Source organism: Gossypium raimondii, chromosome 13 (genome assembly GCF_025698545.1).
Source record: "Gossypium raimondii isolate GPD5lz chromosome 13, ASM2569854v1, whole genome shotgun sequence".
NCBI lineage: Eukaryota > Viridiplantae > Streptophyta > Magnoliopsida > Malvales > Malvaceae > Gossypium > Gossypium raimondii.
The window spans coordinates 58,459,578-58,476,058 of NC_068577.1; the positions used below are offsets into that span (position 1 = coordinate 58,459,578).

The window sequence follows — 16,481 nt, forward strand, 5'->3', positions numbered from 1 at the left end:
GTTTATACCATCTAGATTGTTAATGGTATGCATCACACAATAGCTTATGCTGCTATTTATAGACAACATCTCTCCATTAACTTAATTCACTTACCATTCAACTTCTTTTTCCTTTAAAATATAATTTATCATTAAAGTATAAATTTAATAAAATTAAATGACATGATTAATAATACAATTCATAAAATATTAATAAAAATTTATGTCAAGAGTCAACTTTTCTTAATAAAATTTTATTCAAATACCATTAATTTCATTTTTTATTATGACTTAAGTTTTATATTTATGTATTTTTAAATTGAGTTTATGTAATTTTATGTTTTATTTCGGTACAATTTTAATGTATTTTAGTTCGTTTGATCAATACTAATATATGTATTGGCTCATATTAGTCAATACAAAATTTTAATATTTGAAATCGAGTTTAAATATTTTTTTATGTTAAGTGTTTTATTTTTATAATTAAATTTAAAAATAAATTTTAATAATTTAATCAAACTTAATTAATAATTTTATAATATTTTATATTTGCATACACACTTAAATTAATATGTATCAATATTAGAATAAAACAACTCATCTATTAATACGATGCTAACTATCTTGTTTTTACGCTAATTCAATTAGCTAAATTATATACGATTAGATTATTACTCACCCACAAGAAACAATTAATTGGAGTTGTTTTCACTTTAAAGTTACGTTTGTTTCAATGAAAATAGTTTTTGGAAAATAAAATGGTTTTTGGAAAAAAATGTTTATTTTATTGACTTGTAAGTTGTTTTCCATTGATCGATTTTTTCCATGAAACAATCATATCCTATGTGAAATTACTTATATAAAAACTCTACGAGTAGGATTAGAATGATGGCAATTGAATGTAGGGTATAGTAAAAACTAAAAGATATATAAAATAAATGGGACACAAAATTTTTTAACTCGCTTATAGAGTTAAATCGAACCAATGATTGTATTGGCTACAATACTCTTATACCTCGTTTGGTTACTAGCGTAATAACATAAGGAAAAACTTATTTATTATATCGATATTTCAATAATTAGACATAAAATAAAGAATAATTGGTACAGATTTAAAATTGGAATTAGAAAAATGAGTATAAACTATTATAAGAAATAAGATCTTTTCAAAATAAGCGAAACTTTTTTCTTCTATCAAACGTAGCATTATTGAGTTAGGTATCATGAGTAAAAAATGATAGGTTCTTATTATATCTACTCTTTTTTTTTTATAATGTCTAAAACTATCTATAGCCCCCTCTTTAATCCTTAAACAGGAGAATAATGCACTTCAGCGCAGTCTAACCCACATCCTCCTACATTGACAACAATGTTGATACCAATTAAGCTAAGACTCAATCTTTGATTAAGTTAATGTTACGAGTCAATTGAACATTAGTTTAATTGAGAAATTATTAAAAATTTATTTATTTTTACAAAGTTATATTATTATAAAAGTATTTTATCTTTTTAAAATATTTTTCTATAAAATCAATAAAATAACACAATCATAATATTTCAACCTTAGACATTGTGAATTAAAACCATTAACTTTACTCTTTTAATCAAAATTTTATTTAATTTTTTTCATAAAATTTTATATAAATATATTTATATATATAATTTTGAAAAAAATTATAGTCTTTAGTTGACATTAATAATATGGGTTGGGCTTAAATCAATTTAAGACCTTTTTAAATTTTAATAAAGCCTCAAATTAAAGGCTTTGTAGGTCCATGCATAGTTAGGTTTTGGGTTGGGCGGACATTAACAACGATTAATTGAAGCACATAACTCGAACGTATGCATGCAAAATTACGGCTATAATGATAGAATTTAATTTTTAATATTTATATTTTTATTAATTTCATCTAAATTCAGTCATTCGTATTTTAGTCAGTATATTTTAAATTTTTTTTTTAAAGTTAATGATCAAATCCGACTCTTTTTAAAAAGTTAAAATCAAATTTAATTCAAAAAATTTAAATTGGTAAAAACATAAACCTTAAAGATTAAATTTATCGTTATTTCCGAATAAATTCGTGAATTAATAAATCTAAATGAACATTTAAATTTTAAATGAGAAAATGCCGAAACTAGAAATTTTAAAATATACCAAATTAGGCCTATTACATTTGAACATACGTGTCATAGTACATTTGCCTAACTTGCATTAACCAGAATCATAAAAGCCCATTCATTTATTATTATTATTATTATTATTAGGGTTGAATCTCAAAATATAATGAGTTTTGATTTTGTATAATTTTATATATAATATATTAATTTAAGTTAATTTTCACAAATTATCAATACAAAATTTTCGATATAGCACCATTTTGAGTATATATATTGCAATACAAATAACTATATATATATCTAATATAAAATAAATTGATGTATATATTTCTTTGAATGTGTATAATCGAATCAAAATTAAAATTTCATCTATACATTTGTACCACAACCAAAGTTCCATGTATATAATTACATAAAATCAAAGTTTATGTATTAAAATGCATATAGAATCAAAGTTCATGTGTAGTTTTGTGTATTGACTTAAAATGCCTGATCGAGCTAATTTCCTAAATTAACCGTCACCAATTTAATTTTAATTTTAAAAATAAAATATTATGGAAGCTCAAATCCCACAATATTTTCGTTTGTAGAAGTGAAATCCCGACATTTCTACTGTACTCTCCTACATAAAAAGCTTAGAAAAAGTTTATAGGTTGCGGGTTAAAAAAGAATTTTAACCCAAACATTTTATGATTCGAATTCAGTTTCTGGCAGCTAGTCAGTAACGGCGCCAGCATCCATTATCAGCCTCCGTCATTGCCTCTACATGTTTTCCGGTAAGTTTTAGCTCCTTTTGCCATTCACTATCACTGTGATTTTTGCTAAGTGTTTCATCTTCATGTCGTCGTCTTCCTCAGTTCCTCTATTTATCTGTACCTGGCAAAATAAAATAAAATAGAATTCTGGGCAAGAAAGCCTCGTCCATTCATCCTTTTAAACTTCTTCTGTTCTTCTACAAAAATTCCTTCTCTGTCTCTATTCTTCTCTGCCATTTTCAAGACACCATTGATTTCATCATTTTGGCTCGCATCAGTGTTCTATTTTTCTTCTTTTGGCGGAAAGGAAACTAATAAAAATGGAAAAAACAAAAGTGATTTTTATACTTGACTATCCATGTTAGGGATGAAAAAGCTTCAACCCAATACATTTTAAATATTTATTTGACTTTAAAAAATTAAAAAACATTATAAATGACTAGCAAAAATTAAATTATAATAGAACGAGTAAAGTGGGAATGGATAAATTCAAAATACATCAATTTTTTTTTAAAAAATTATATATTCATAGTGAAACAAGACGGATGAAAAAGTAAAGTATGTCAACTTTAAAACAATAGTGATAGACTTCGCAACATCCACCTTTGCCTCGTTTGATCACCATCTCTAATCTACAAACTGTAGTTACTATTTTATTTTTTGATTTTTAATTTTATTTATTATATTTTTTTTCCTTTTTATCCTGGATCGGAAATGCAATTGAGAACTAGAAACCCTAACCCCATGAGAGAAGAATGGTGACCGTATATGTGAGGGAGAATGATTTTTAAAAATTGACATGATAAATTTATTATCGTATTTGTAATGTTATGTCAGTTTACTATTATCAAACATTATTTATAAAAGAGCTAATTAAAAGGTTTAACCGCAAATTTCGAAATTAAAAAAATATGGCAACTAAAGAACATTGACTAAATATATGATTCTACGATAGTATAGGACTAATAACAAAATTTAACCAATCAGATTTAACTGCTACCATTTGGTTAGGACTATAATTTCAAATTTTAAAATTATACAATTCAAAAAGTAGAGGAACTAAAATTGGTCAATTTAAACTATTGAGACTAAATCTACAACTTATGCATATTATAAGGACTAAAAGGTAAATTTGACACGTATGGAACACTGATGACACAGTTTCAACGGCTTCTTCTTCAAACTTTGTTTGACTTTGACTTTGAGTTGTAAATTTTATTTTTCTTTATTTTTAACAAAAATAATAATTATATTTAAAAAATTGTTGGTGAAATGCTTCCTGTTTTAACGGTTTTAACGGTTTCATCCCACTATTTTCTCCCTACCATTTCTTCCCCTTGAAAAAATTCCAAACAAAACATATTTTCCATTTTCCCCATCTCTCTTTCATCTAAAAAATGATTGTTTATTTTTATTTTTTCAATTCATCTCATGTAAATAAATAAATATTTTTTTCTTTTTTTTTTCTGCAAAATAAGTCATTGAAATGACCAAAAATAAGATCCAAACATGGAAATTTCTTTACGTTTTAATATTGATATCTAGCTTTTTGGTTCATGTTGTATGTCAAGAAGAAGATGAAGCTAGCGGTGATAAGTTCGGAAACAGCGCTGCCGCTACTGAAATGTTCTCTCAATACGCTTCTAGTCGATTTACTAATCTTTCTTCTAGCTTGAAAGACGATATACGGGCCAAATTCAGCTTTTGCATTACTGATGTGTACGCTCTAATTTCTCTATTTTTTGAAAAGTTTTCTAGTCCAGTCGATTTTGTTGTCTTTTGAATGCTTACCGGCTCTTCATATTTGAATAATATCGATTTGTGCTCACGAAGCTGCGCTTAGATAAGTAGTAGCTTATTTTTAGTTGTAAATTCAGCTTTTGAATTACTAATGTCTACGTTTCCTTTTTTTTAATGATCCGTCACCGCAAGTCGATATTGTTATCTTTTGAATGCTTGCCGGCTCTTCAGATTCGAACAATATCGATTTGTGCTCACGAAGGTTCGCTTAGAAAATTTGTAGTTTATTTTTAGTTGTAAATTCAGCTTTTGAATTACTGATGCGTACGTTTTGATTTCTCTGTTTTTTTCCTTCCTTTTTAATGATCCGTCACCGCAAGTCGATATTGTCGTCTTTTGAATGCTTACCGGCTCTTCAGATTCGAAGAATATCGATTTGTGCTCACGAAGCTGCGCTTAGAAATATTGTAGTTTATTTTAACTTGTAAATTCAGCTTTTGCATTACTGATGTGTACGTTCTAATTTCTCTATTCTTTTTTGAAATATTTTTTCTTTTTTCTTTTTTAATGATCCATCACCGCAAGTCGATATTGTTGTCTTTTGAATGCTTGCCGGCTCTTCAGATTCGAACAATACCGATTTGTGCTCACGAAACTGCGCCTCGAAAAGTTGTAGTTTATTTTAGTTGTAAATTCAGCTTTTGAATTACTGATGCGTACGTTGTAATCTCTCAGTTTATTATTATTATTTTTTAATGATCCGTTGCCATATTGTGCTTTTTGAATGCTCGCTACCTCCTACATTCGAGCTTAGAATATCATTTGATTACTTATGAGAGAGTATTTGAGTAGTTGCTGAGAATTAGAAAGAACAATTTGTGCTCACGATAGTTATTTTTAGTTCTGAATTCTTATTTCATTGTTTTTCTTGGATTGCAGGGAAACTGATTGGAATGCAGCATTTAATTTCTCAAAAAACCCGAAATTCTTGTCCGAATGTGCCAGATCAACTAAAGGTTGAGATCAGTAATTTAAGGGTTTTTGTTTTAAATGTTAAATCAATAAGATGAGATTATTGGATTTAATGAATTTTGTTTTGGGGTTCTTTTTTTCAATAGGAGACATGATGAAACGCGTATGTACAGCAGCAGAAGTCAAATTCTACTTTAGTAGTTTCTATCAGAGTGGAGGTGAAGCAAAGAAGTCCAGTTTTTTGAAGCCTAATAAGAACTGTAATTTAACATCTTGGGTTTCTGGGTGTGAGCCTGGATGGGCTTGTAGTGCTGGTAAACAACAGAAAATTAATCTAAAAAACTCCACTGAGATACCTTACAGGGTTCAAAATTGTTCAGCTTGTTGTGAAGGATTCTTCTGCCCTCGTGGAATTACTTGTATGATACGTAAGCGTTCGTTGTTTTGCTGCTAAGAAACCAAGGAACATGATTTTTTTTTTAATGCCTGCCAATATCTCAATAAAGATGGCTGATTTTGTTTTGTTTTTGGTTCATCACTGAAGCTTGTCCATTGGGTGCTTACTGTCCACTTGCGAACCTCAATACGAGTACCGGCGTATGTGACCCGTAAGTTCATTCTTGTTTTAAACATTGATCCGTGGCTTTGTTCTGCTTTAGCATACACTAATATCAGTAGCAGAACTCCTTTGCAGATACCGTTATCAACTACCTCCTGATAATCCAGATCATACATGTGGAGGAGCTGATACTTGGGCCGATGTTATGAGTAGCAGTGAGGTGTTCTGTTCAGGTGGATCATACTGTCCGTCTACCATCCAAAAAATTCCTTGCAGCAAGGGGTATTGATATTATCCCACAACTTTTCATACTTATTTGTTTTTCCTTGAATGCATCAATACCATCTGCTTCATACTTTCTGAAATACCATTATTTGTTTGTTTGATTGTTTGTTCCTTCCAGGCATTACTGTAGGACAGGTTCTACATCTGAACTCTGTAAGTTTTTCCTCAAATAATTTACTGCTAAATTGAGTCTTGTTCCTTCAAAAATAACAATGCTTTCGAGTGAAATTTACTCGATTTTCACGAGCATGGTCAATACAAAGAAACTATACCCTGTGATATATGTTCCTATGACAGTCTGACTCGTGTTACGGTTTTATCTGTCATATTCATCTGTTGTTTTCTTTTGTGTCATTTCACAACGTGTGAAAGAGGTAACCAACCTTTTTACCAACTGAACTTTGCAGTGTGCTTCCGTTTTGCAACTTGTAATCCAAAGTCAGCAAATCAAAACATCACTGCATATGGCCTCATGCTTTTTGTGAGTGAGAAGCTTACATTTTGATTATAAACAATATGGCATATCATTCATTGGAACATGTCATTCTTTTTAAAATTAAAATTTCAAAGTTCCTTTGCTCTTTCTGAATGTTATCTTCATTAGTGGCTAATTTCTTCAGTGAAGTATTAACCAAAAATCAAGCCAGACACAATGGTGAGGAATTTCTGAATCTTGAATTTGCCAATGTAGGCTGGACTAGGATTCCTAATTGTCATTATATACAACTGTTCTGATCAAGTTATTGCAACTCGAGAGAAGAAAAAAGAGCTATCCAGGGAGAAGGCAGTTCAAAGTGTAAGAGAAACTGCCCAAGCACGCGAAAAATGGACTTCGGCGAAAGAAATTGCTAAGAAGCATGCAATTGGGCTGCAAACATCGTTTTCACGTACATTTTCCAGAAGAAAGTCTCAAAAGCATCCAGCAAGCCAAGCTAAATCTGCAGCAGCAGATGCTGCTGGATTAACTGTATCTACGGGTACATCTCAGCAGCCAAAAAAGAAGGAAAAAGGGAATCTCACAAAGATGTTACATGAAATAGAAGATAACCCTGAAAGTCATGAAGGGATTAATATAGAAATTGGAGATAAACAAGGGAAAAAGAATCCACCAAAGGGCAAAGATTTGCATACCCAGAGCCAAATGTTCAGATATGCTTATGGTCAAATCGAGAAGGAGAAAGCTCTCCAGGAGCAGAACAAGAACTTGACCTTCTCAGGTGTGATTTCAATGGCTAATGAGGTTGATGACCTTATTAGGAAGAGGTTTACAATTGAGATTGTCTTCAAAGATTTAACCATCACTTTGAAAGGAAAAAACATACATCTAATGAGGAGCGTATCTGGGAAATTATCTCCCGGTCGGGTTTCAGCTGTTATGGGTCCATCTGGAGCTGGAAAAACAACTTTTCTTTCAGCTTTAACTGGAAAAGCTCCAGGTTGTGTCATGACTGGTTCGGTTCAAATAAATGGGAAGGATGAGTCTATCCAAGCTTTTAAGAAAATAATTGGTTTTGTTCCACAAGATGATATTGTGCATGGAAACTTGACAGTGGCAGAAAATTTATGGTTCAGTGCTAGGTGCAGGTATGCCACACTTATTTCAGCCATGTAGGAGACCTTTACTTTTTCATTCATTGATGGTGTTACTTTTTTTGGTGTGTGATTTTCCACTTGCGAATTGTTGCATTACATTACATAGCATTCTACACTAAAAAGCAGTTTCTTGGTTTCCCCTCATCACTAACTGGATTCCTAATTATTTTAGACTCCCTGCCGATCTGGCAAAACCAGAAAAGGTTCTAGTTGTTGAAAGAGTCATTGAGTCCTTGGGACTGCAGGCTGTGAGGGATTCTTTAGTAGGGACAGTGGAGAAGAGAGGAATCTCAGGGGGTCAAAGGAAACGAGTAAACGTTGGGCTGGAAATGGTCATGGAACCTTCTCTTTTAATATTAGATGAACCAACATCTGGTTTAGACAGTTCATCTTCCCAATTACTACTTCGAGCTCTTCGGCGTGAAGCTCTTGAAGGTGTAAACATTTGCATGGTCGTTCACCAGCCAAGGTAAGTTTATTATCATGGCAATTATGTTAGTACGCCAATATTACTCAGTAGCTGAAATTGATGGATGCCAATTTTCTGTTGTTGCATTTCAGCTATACCTTGTACAGGATGTTTGATGATTTGATACTTCTAGCAAAGGGTGGACTTACTGTATATCATGGGCCAGTGAAGAAAGCTGAAGAGTATTTTGCTGGCCTTGGAATTAATCTACCTGATCGTGCTAATCCTCCAGACTACTTCATTGACATTTTGGAAGGTATTACAAAGCTAAACACAGGCACAGGTTTAACGGTTAAACAGCTGCCGGTAAGATGGATGCTTCATAATGGCTATTCCGTTCCCATGGATATGCTGAATTCTATTGAGGGAATGTCCGGAAAATCTGCTGAAAATTCATCACATGGAGGCAGTAGTGCTCATGCCACCGGATCGGAACAAAATTCCTTTGCTGGCGAGTTGTGGCAGGATGTGAAATGTTCTGTTGAGACAAAGAAGGACCGCTTGCAACATAATATCTTCAAGTCAGCTGATTTGTCAGAAAGGAAAACGCCTGGTGTATTCACACAGTACAGATACTATCTTGGAAGGTAGATGTTCAAGTTCTTATGTGCTATGTACCTGGATGCTTCATTTTTCCTAAAAGATTCATGTCCGACACCTGTGTCCAACACATATCAGGACATTGGTCTCAAGGTATGATCGTACAAGTTTATGGCTTAAGAAAAAAAGAGCATAACCCTGTCGGTACATACCTTTATCCGACACACACCAGAAGTCTGGGTTACATAGCATATATATGCTCATATCTCTTTCAAATTTGATTAAATAGTGAATACTCATGTTTTTTTTTAACCTGTTATAATGTCTGGATTCTTTGCAGGCTCCTAAAGCAACGGTTACGAGAAGTTAGGACACAAGTGGTAGATTATTTAATTTTATTGCTTGCTGGAATTTGCTTAGGAACACTAGCTGAAGTAAGCGATGAAACATTTGGTGCAATGGGTTATACATATACAGTTATTGGAGTTTGTAAGTTAAATTTCCCCTTTAATTCACCTTCTTAATGATTTAAACCATTTCTCACCGATCCGAAACTCGATTGCTTTCAGCTCTCCTATGCAAGATTGCAGCTTTGAGAAGCTTTGGTTTAGATAAGCTGCACTACTGGAGAGAACGTTCATCCGGTATGAGCAGCCTAGCTTACTTTCTAGCTAAGGATACGATCGACCATTTCAATACTGTTATCAAGCCTTTAGTGTATCTCTCCATGTTCTACTTCTTCAACAATCCAAGATCATCTGTTTACGACAATTACTTCGTTTTAGTCTGTCTGGTATATTGCGTAACCGGCATAGCCTATATACTCTCCATCCTTTTCGATCCAGGTCAAGCTCAACTGGTAAGAACTATGGATTATAATGTTAACATTACTACAAGGTATATGAATTCACCTCTCACATTTCTTTCAATACAGTGGTCAGTGCTTCTTCCAGTTGTTTTGACTCTAATAGCAACTCAAGGTGGTGACAGCAAGACTGTTGATTTTATAGGCGACTTATGCTACACTAAGTGGGCATTAGAAGCCTTTGTGGTCTCGAACGCTAAAATGTTAGTTTTACTCATTGAGAATGTTGCTCCGACCCTTTCATTTTTCTCGAAAGTTGATCAAACATTTCATTTCGGGTTTCAGGTATTCCGGAGTGTGGGTGATAACACGATGCGGTTCGCTTTTGCAATACGGATACGCTCTGAAGAATTACGGTCGTTGTTTGGTCTTGCTTGTCCTAACCGGTATACTTACCCGTATTGTTGCTTTCTTTAGTATGGTAACCTTCCAAAAACGATAAACTCCATCATCAAGCTAACCTTACTTTCATACTGTATTTATCATTATTCCTTAGTTCATACATACGTACATACATACATACATACATACATATATATACATTATACATATAGTAGCTTTGTGTTTTCTTTTCTCTCTTTTGTTAAAGAAACTACAGTGAGAACAGCTGAGTGGAAGCTATAGATCAGTTTTGTTTAGCTTTTTTTTTTTAATAATAATAATAAAAAGAAACTGCTGAGATGTGCAAAATGATTGCAGTTAGATCTTCCTTTTTTTTTTTAAAAAATTCATTGCTTGTTTATATATGTATGATTCAATTACAATGAAAATATAGTCACCACCAATTTTGGGGGGACTTGGATCAATCCCTTTTACTCTGTTATATTTTGTTTCTGTTGTGTATTTAAGCTGAGTTTCTGCTGCTAGTTCTTTGGATAATAAATAATAAATGATATAAGATAAAACAGATCTATATATATATATTTGTTATACACGGGTTAATTCGCAATCCACAGAACTAGAGCTCATTCTATGGCGCTTGCGAGTTATGGACCCGTGAGAACGAGATTCTCTAAAAATCTCTTACCTCGCGGACCGAGCAGTGAGGTGGGCACCCACTATGAGAACCGCTTCTTTGATAGGCGAATGACGGCTGTCATGTACATGTTATATTCATCTATTATTTTAATGTGACAACTCATATTTACGAGAAAAGGACATCAGTAAATCAACTAAGGTCTCGGAGCTAATAATGAGACGACGCATGGTACCTAGGATAAGTGCGAAACAAAAGAAGGCAGGTAGTGACATTGGCCTTCCTCCAAAAATATTAATATAATAGTAAAAATTTATACTAACTCTCCTAAAATTATTTTTAAGGTTCGTCCTTGCCTAAAAAGGAGTTGATTGTGACCTATATAAGACCCCTAATGTTGGTATAATAATGCATGTATTATTGTCATTAAATAACATTAAAAAGTTACGAAAAACTAATCTTTACTTCAAAAAGAAAAAGTTATTGCTGCATTATTATTCATGCATTATGTCATTAACTGTTCTTTATTTCAAGAAACAAGCTTTCTTTATTATTTTCTTTTACGATTTTCGCAGATAAAATTTAAAAACTTCACCGTTAATATACTAAATGATTATCCTATTTTCTATAAAATAATTTATTTTTCAAATACATTTTAATGGCACTTTAAAATAGAATTTTCACAAAAACTATATGATATCTTCATGAGAATATTTAATACAACTCCATACATAAATTTCATGCATTGTCAATCAATAATAATATGATATTTCATCGCTAAAAGAATAAAATAATAATTAAAAGTTTATAAATAAATACTAATAAATTTATTTAAGATAAATCCAAATTTCAAAATCCAAATTTAAAATTTAACACTCAATACAAACCCTAAACTCAAAATCCAATAGTGAATGGTAGAAAATTTTTTATTTCTAACCAAAAAATCACCTAAATTTTAAGCCAACAATTAAAGCAAAATGGATTAGAATGATAGCTTTGCATGAATTTATATAAAAATTATGGAAACAAATCTCAAATAGTAATTGTATAACCTCAAAGTAATCCTTAAATAGATCCCAATATTGTAAGCAACGTTAATGGCTTCTTTTTGCATGATGTCCCATTCACATACCAAGAGACGGTTAGTCCTCCCCAATACCTTTAAACCAACCTTCACCCATTGAAAGCTCCTCACCATCTTCAATTCTTCATATTAATATGTTCTCAAATATATACAGCAACAACAAAAGAACCCAACAACCTCAACACTCTTCCTTTAGTTTTAAGCTTTGGGGGTCTCTTTTTTCTTTTAAATGTTTCAACCATGGCATTTGATGGTGGGGTGGGTTTCAAGTTGTTCATGGACAGCCAAGCTGATTTGTCATTGGAGATTGTAAGTTCTGAAAAACCATATAATGTTTATGGTGCCTTCTGGTTTTTGGCTATGGGTTTTTTTTTATATGTCAATTTTTTTTTTTTTATAAATTCTAGAGGAAGACGAAGCTTAGTGGATTGCAAAAGAGAGAGGCACTTGAAAAAGAGGTATCGTTTTATTACGAGTACCGTGCATTTGTAAGAATGAAGATGTGTATATGTTTTTTAACCATTGATGTTAGAAGTAACATGATATTTTATGGGTAATTGTATTAATATTAGGAGTTAGGTTGTATTTTATTTCTTTTTTATTTAAAAAATGAGTAAATTAATCTCTATATATTAGATCAAAAAGTAAATTGGTTCTTTCTATTAAAAAATTCATCAATTTTTATTGTTAAAGATTGACGTGGCTGATGAAATAACCAAATAGTTACATGTGACGTATCACGTGTATCTCATGCTGATGTAAAGGGACCGGTTTCAACAGTAGAAATAAATAGAATTCTTAACACAAGGACTGATTTGCCTTTTGATATTACGTAGAATGATTAATTTATCTCTTTTTTTAATAGAGAACAAAATGTAATATGATTCATAATAGAAATGGTATTTTTCAATTACTTTTTGAAGTTTTTATTTATGGGTTTAAAGATGATTATATGTTATATATTTTTTGAATTCATTATTATATAGGTTTCCATGCTTCAAAATATGCTAAATCAAGAAGAAAAAATGCATGAGATTCTTACACAATTTCAGCTTCAAGAGGATGGCTCTTCCATCTCTATCCCAGATTTCCTCCCTCCAAAAGTAAGCCTTTTCTCTCTCATTTTATTCTCTATACATACATACATACATACAAGCATGCATATATATATATATATGGAAGCAGCATATTAGCATAGTAGAATTTCTTAGGATCACTAGAAGAGATTGGGTTCTACCCTAAATTCCTTGTCACATTATTCGGATTCTTTATTTTCTTTAATTTATTCGCGCTTTAAAGATCAAGCATACTCGTATACGATACATATTCAACGTGTTATGGACAAAAAATAACAGTGACTAACCATGCACTTGTGTTATATATCCATATTGTTTGAATATTGTAGATGAAGGAGCTATTAACAGAGCTGGCTATGGTAGAAAGTGAGATAGCTCATTTAGAAACCCAAATAAGCCAGCTTAAACATGGTCTAAACCAAGAACATGAAGTCATCATCACAAAGGGAAAGACGCCATCAAAACAAAAGAATCCCATAATGCAAGATCAACAAGAAAATGTGGTTTTTGAGACCAAGGCTTTGCATTTCATTAGCAAAGCTATGAAAGGTGATTATACTCTTAGTGACTTCATGAGCCTAAATGAGACAATGGGGAATTCAGGAGCACTATTCCAAGAGAAGATCCCGAAGAAAAGTGGTTACTTCAAGGTAAGGCTTTTTACATATGAAGGTCCTTCCATTACTAAAATCATAAGCGAGACGTTAGATATTAAGTGACATAATTTAAAATAAAAAAAAATAAAGAAAATGAATATTGTAAAAATGGGTGCGGTAAAAATCTTGGTTTTGAGATTTTCAAAACTTTTACATAAACTATAGTTCTATCTCTTTTTCTTGGAAACATTTTATTTTTCTTTAAAATTTTTATTTTAAATTATGTCACATAAGATTTCACGTGTCATTTAATGGTTAAATTAAAGGTTTCAACAGCGAAAGGATCTAGTTGATATAACATCAATAGTTTAGAGATGTAATCATAACATTCAGAAGTTAAGAGGCAACTTAGAATTAAGCCATAATTTGAAGATATCTGATGCAATTAACCCTTTTTGTTCTTTTTTCAGACAAGGGAAAGTATTGTAGAGGCCAACTTGGACCTACCACCAAAATCACCATCTAGCGCACTTATTGTAGAAAAGAATAGCCAAAATTGGCATCCCAACAAGTTATCAGAGAACATCATGAAATGTTTGCACTTCATTTTTGTGAGGTTACTTAGAACATCAAGAGCAATGGAGCTAGAGAAGTCAAGCAATGTTACTAGGTCTATGAACACTCCATTAAGCTCAAGAAGCTTTAGGGTAGAAAATACCTTGAATCCCAAGTCAAATCCACAAAAGAAATTAAGGCAACAAGATCCTTATGGTATTTTCAATATGGAAGGGTCTATTCCAAGGGACATTGGTCCTTATAAGAACCTTGCCATGTTCACATCAAGCTCTATGGACCCGAACTGCATTTCGACTTCGAGTTCTATTCCTTTACTTAAAAAGCTAAGGTAGTATTACATGGACTCGAGTCCAAGTGTTTGAATGTGTGTTTTTGTTTACACAAATTTTGATATTGTTTTTCCATCTCCAGGGTCTTGATGAGCAATCTCCAGAAAGTGGATTTAAGGGTATTAACTTACCAGCAGAAACTGGCATTTTGGATCAACATGTACAACGCCTGTATTATGCATGTATAGTATGGAAATGAAGCTTCCTTTTATTTATCAGTAAAAGTATCATAGAGACCCTTGTGACTAAGAGTTAGATTGCATTTTACCTTTTTTACTTAAAAAATGGACAAATTAGTTCATGTACGTTAGATCAAAGAGCAAACCAGTCATTTCTATTAAAAAATTCATCCATCTACTATTATAAATTGACGTGACTGACGAAGTAACCTGACAGTTACATGTGGCGTGCCATGTGTACCTCATACTGACGTATAGAGACTAGTTTTTAACAATAGAAATTGATGAATTTTTTAATAGAAGGATCCGTTTTTTCTTTGATCTAACATATATGGACTAATTTACTCATTTTTTAGTAAAATGGGTAAAATACAATTTGACTCCTAGTACATAATTCTCTATGGTGCTTTTACCTTTGTTTATGTCATTTTGAGAGAAGTCATGATTGCATTATGTGTGCTTAAATGATCATTTCGTTATTATAGGGATACCTCCAATATGGTCTACCTGATACTTCTGAAGGTCTTTTGGCTATGACGAACAAGGTACATCTTCCAATTTAGTTTCTTGGGGTGTTAAAAGTAGTATTATCCCACATCGGTTAAGTAATAATGTCTTATCGAATTTCAGGCAACTCTCGATGTCGGAGGTAACAAAATAAGTGCTCAAGCAATGGAGCATCACATTTTGGGGAAACAATCAACAGGTTTAAAGATACAAGAGGTATTTTTTTTTTAGTACTGTCTCTATACATATATAGGTTCTGGTTTTTGGCTATATCCTAAAACAAGATCATATCCAAAGGGTAGTGACAAAGAAGACGACAGAGAAGCCACCATTCGGAAGCTTTACGGACTTGAATTGACCGACCGAAACGTCATGTTCGCTCTATGTTGCGGAACTCGATCTTCACCAGCAGTAAGTTCCATGGCAAAAATCTACCTATAATCTTAAACAAACTATGCAAATAAATTGCTATATCCTCGTATTAGGACTCAATCTTTTAAGGGTTGCTCGCATATAAAGATCATATAAGGGCCTAATTTTTACAAAATCTCAATTTAGGGCTTTTCATGCACTTTAGCCCGATTTGTAATAAAAATTAAGTGAATATTGATGTGTTTAGAACAAAATACATAACAATTGAATCAAAAAATGCTTGAAAATTAAAGAAAGGCCCTTATTTGAGCAATACATCAGAAAAAGTTTGACCCTTATTTAACTATTTTGAAAGGTATAACTTTCATTTGAACACTTTTGTGATTATTTTAAAAGATTTAGTCCTTATATGAGTAACCTCTAAAAGGTTAGGCCCCAATTCGAGGATTTAGCCAAAATAAATCAATAAGGTAGCCCTTTCTTTTTCAGGTGAGAATATACACCGGTGATGGAGTTTCAGCTGAGTTAGAGAAATCAAAACAGGAGTACTTGCAAGCATCAATAATGGTGAGCAATACAAAAAAGATTGCATTCCCAGAACTGTTGCTGAACAACATGTTTGATTTTGCTGTGGATATGAACTCATTGGTTCAATGGGTTTGCCAACAATTACCCACTTCTGGTTCGTTAAGGAAATCAATGGTGGATTGTTATAGGAACCATAATGCTGGCAAAACATCATCTTCCATTAGTGTTGAGAAAATACCATATGACTTTGAATTCCAATATCTGCTAGCTATGTAAACAAATTTTCCTTTCGTTTGTTTGGCATGAAAGAAAATATGAGATTATTTATCTGAGAAAATTTAAGCTTCTTGTTGGCGCCATTGTTATGGAGTGGTAAGCATAGC

At 32.2% G+C, this 16,481-nt stretch overlaps 2 protein-coding genes across 4 annotated transcripts; both read left to right on the top strand.

Annotated features, from left to right (window-relative positions):
* The first annotated feature begins 2,694 nt into the window (after positions 1–2,694).
* On the top strand, positions 2,695–10,550 carry LOC105783276 (ABC transporter G family member 28). 3 transcript variants are annotated; one of them, XM_052626287.1, is made up of 15 exons: positions 2,695–2,873; positions 4,424–4,571; positions 5,532–5,608; positions 5,711–5,992; positions 6,109–6,172; positions 6,259–6,405; positions 6,527–6,561; positions 6,816–6,889; positions 7,100–7,992; positions 8,174–8,470; positions 8,563–9,057; positions 9,351–9,499; positions 9,580–9,869; positions 9,945–10,078; positions 10,161–10,550. In XM_052626287.1, the coding sequence occupies exons 1-15, from the start codon at positions 2,864–2,866 to the stop codon at positions 10,315–10,317; spliced, it is 3,252 nt and encodes a 1,083-aa protein (XP_052482247.1). In that variant the 5' UTR covers positions 2,695–2,863; the 3' UTR covers positions 10,318–10,550. The 3 variants fall into 3 exon arrangements, with proteins under 3 accessions (XP_052482247.1, XP_052482248.1, XP_012464087.1); XM_052626288.1 differs by having other exon boundaries at positions 4,427–4,571; XM_012608633.2 differs by lacking the exon at positions 2,695–2,873 and having other exon boundaries at positions 4,279–4,571.
* Positions 10,551–12,111: 1,561 nt separating this feature from the next.
* LOC105783277 (uncharacterized) lies at positions 12,112–16,457 on the top strand. The gene is made up of 10 exons (XM_012608634.2): positions 12,112–12,244; positions 12,343–12,393; positions 12,922–13,038; positions 13,341–13,661; positions 14,078–14,511; positions 14,595–14,694; positions 15,177–15,236; positions 15,322–15,414; positions 15,496–15,609; positions 16,060–16,457. The coding sequence occupies exons 1-10, from the start codon at positions 12,176–12,178 to the stop codon at positions 16,372–16,374; spliced, it is 1,674 nt and encodes a 557-aa protein (XP_012464088.1). The 5' UTR covers positions 12,112–12,175; the 3' UTR covers positions 16,375–16,457.
* The last annotated feature ends 24 nt before the right edge of the window (positions 16,458–16,481 follow it).

What these genes read in the sequence shown, in the direction of transcription:
- LOC105783276 (XM_012608633.2), top strand. Translation starts at nt 4,339, where the DNA reads ATGACCAAAAATAAGATCCAAACATGGAAATTTCTTTACGTTTTAATA. An exon ending in ATGTGCCAGATCAACTAAAG is followed by an intron (nt 5,609 to 5,710) that starts GTTGAGATCAGT and finishes TTTTTTCAATAG; the next exon opens with GAGACATGATGAAACGCGTA. An exon ending in AGGTTCTACATCTGAACTCT is followed by an intron (nt 6,562 to 6,815) that starts GTAAGTTTTTCC and finishes TGAACTTTGCAG; the next exon opens with TGTGCTTCCGTTTTGCAACT.
- LOC105783277 (XM_012608634.2), top strand. Translation starts at nt 12,176, where the DNA reads ATGGCATTTGATGGTGGGGTGGGTTTCAAGTTGTTCATGGACAGCCAA. An exon ending in CAGGTTTAAAGATACAAGAG is followed by an intron (nt 15,415 to 15,495) that starts GTATTTTTTTTT and finishes TCATATCCAAAG; the next exon opens with GGTAGTGACAAAGAAGACGA. An exon ending in GAACTCGATCTTCACCAGCA is followed by an intron (nt 15,610 to 16,059) that starts GTAAGTTCCATG and finishes TTTCTTTTTCAG; the next exon opens with GTGAGAATATACACCGGTGA.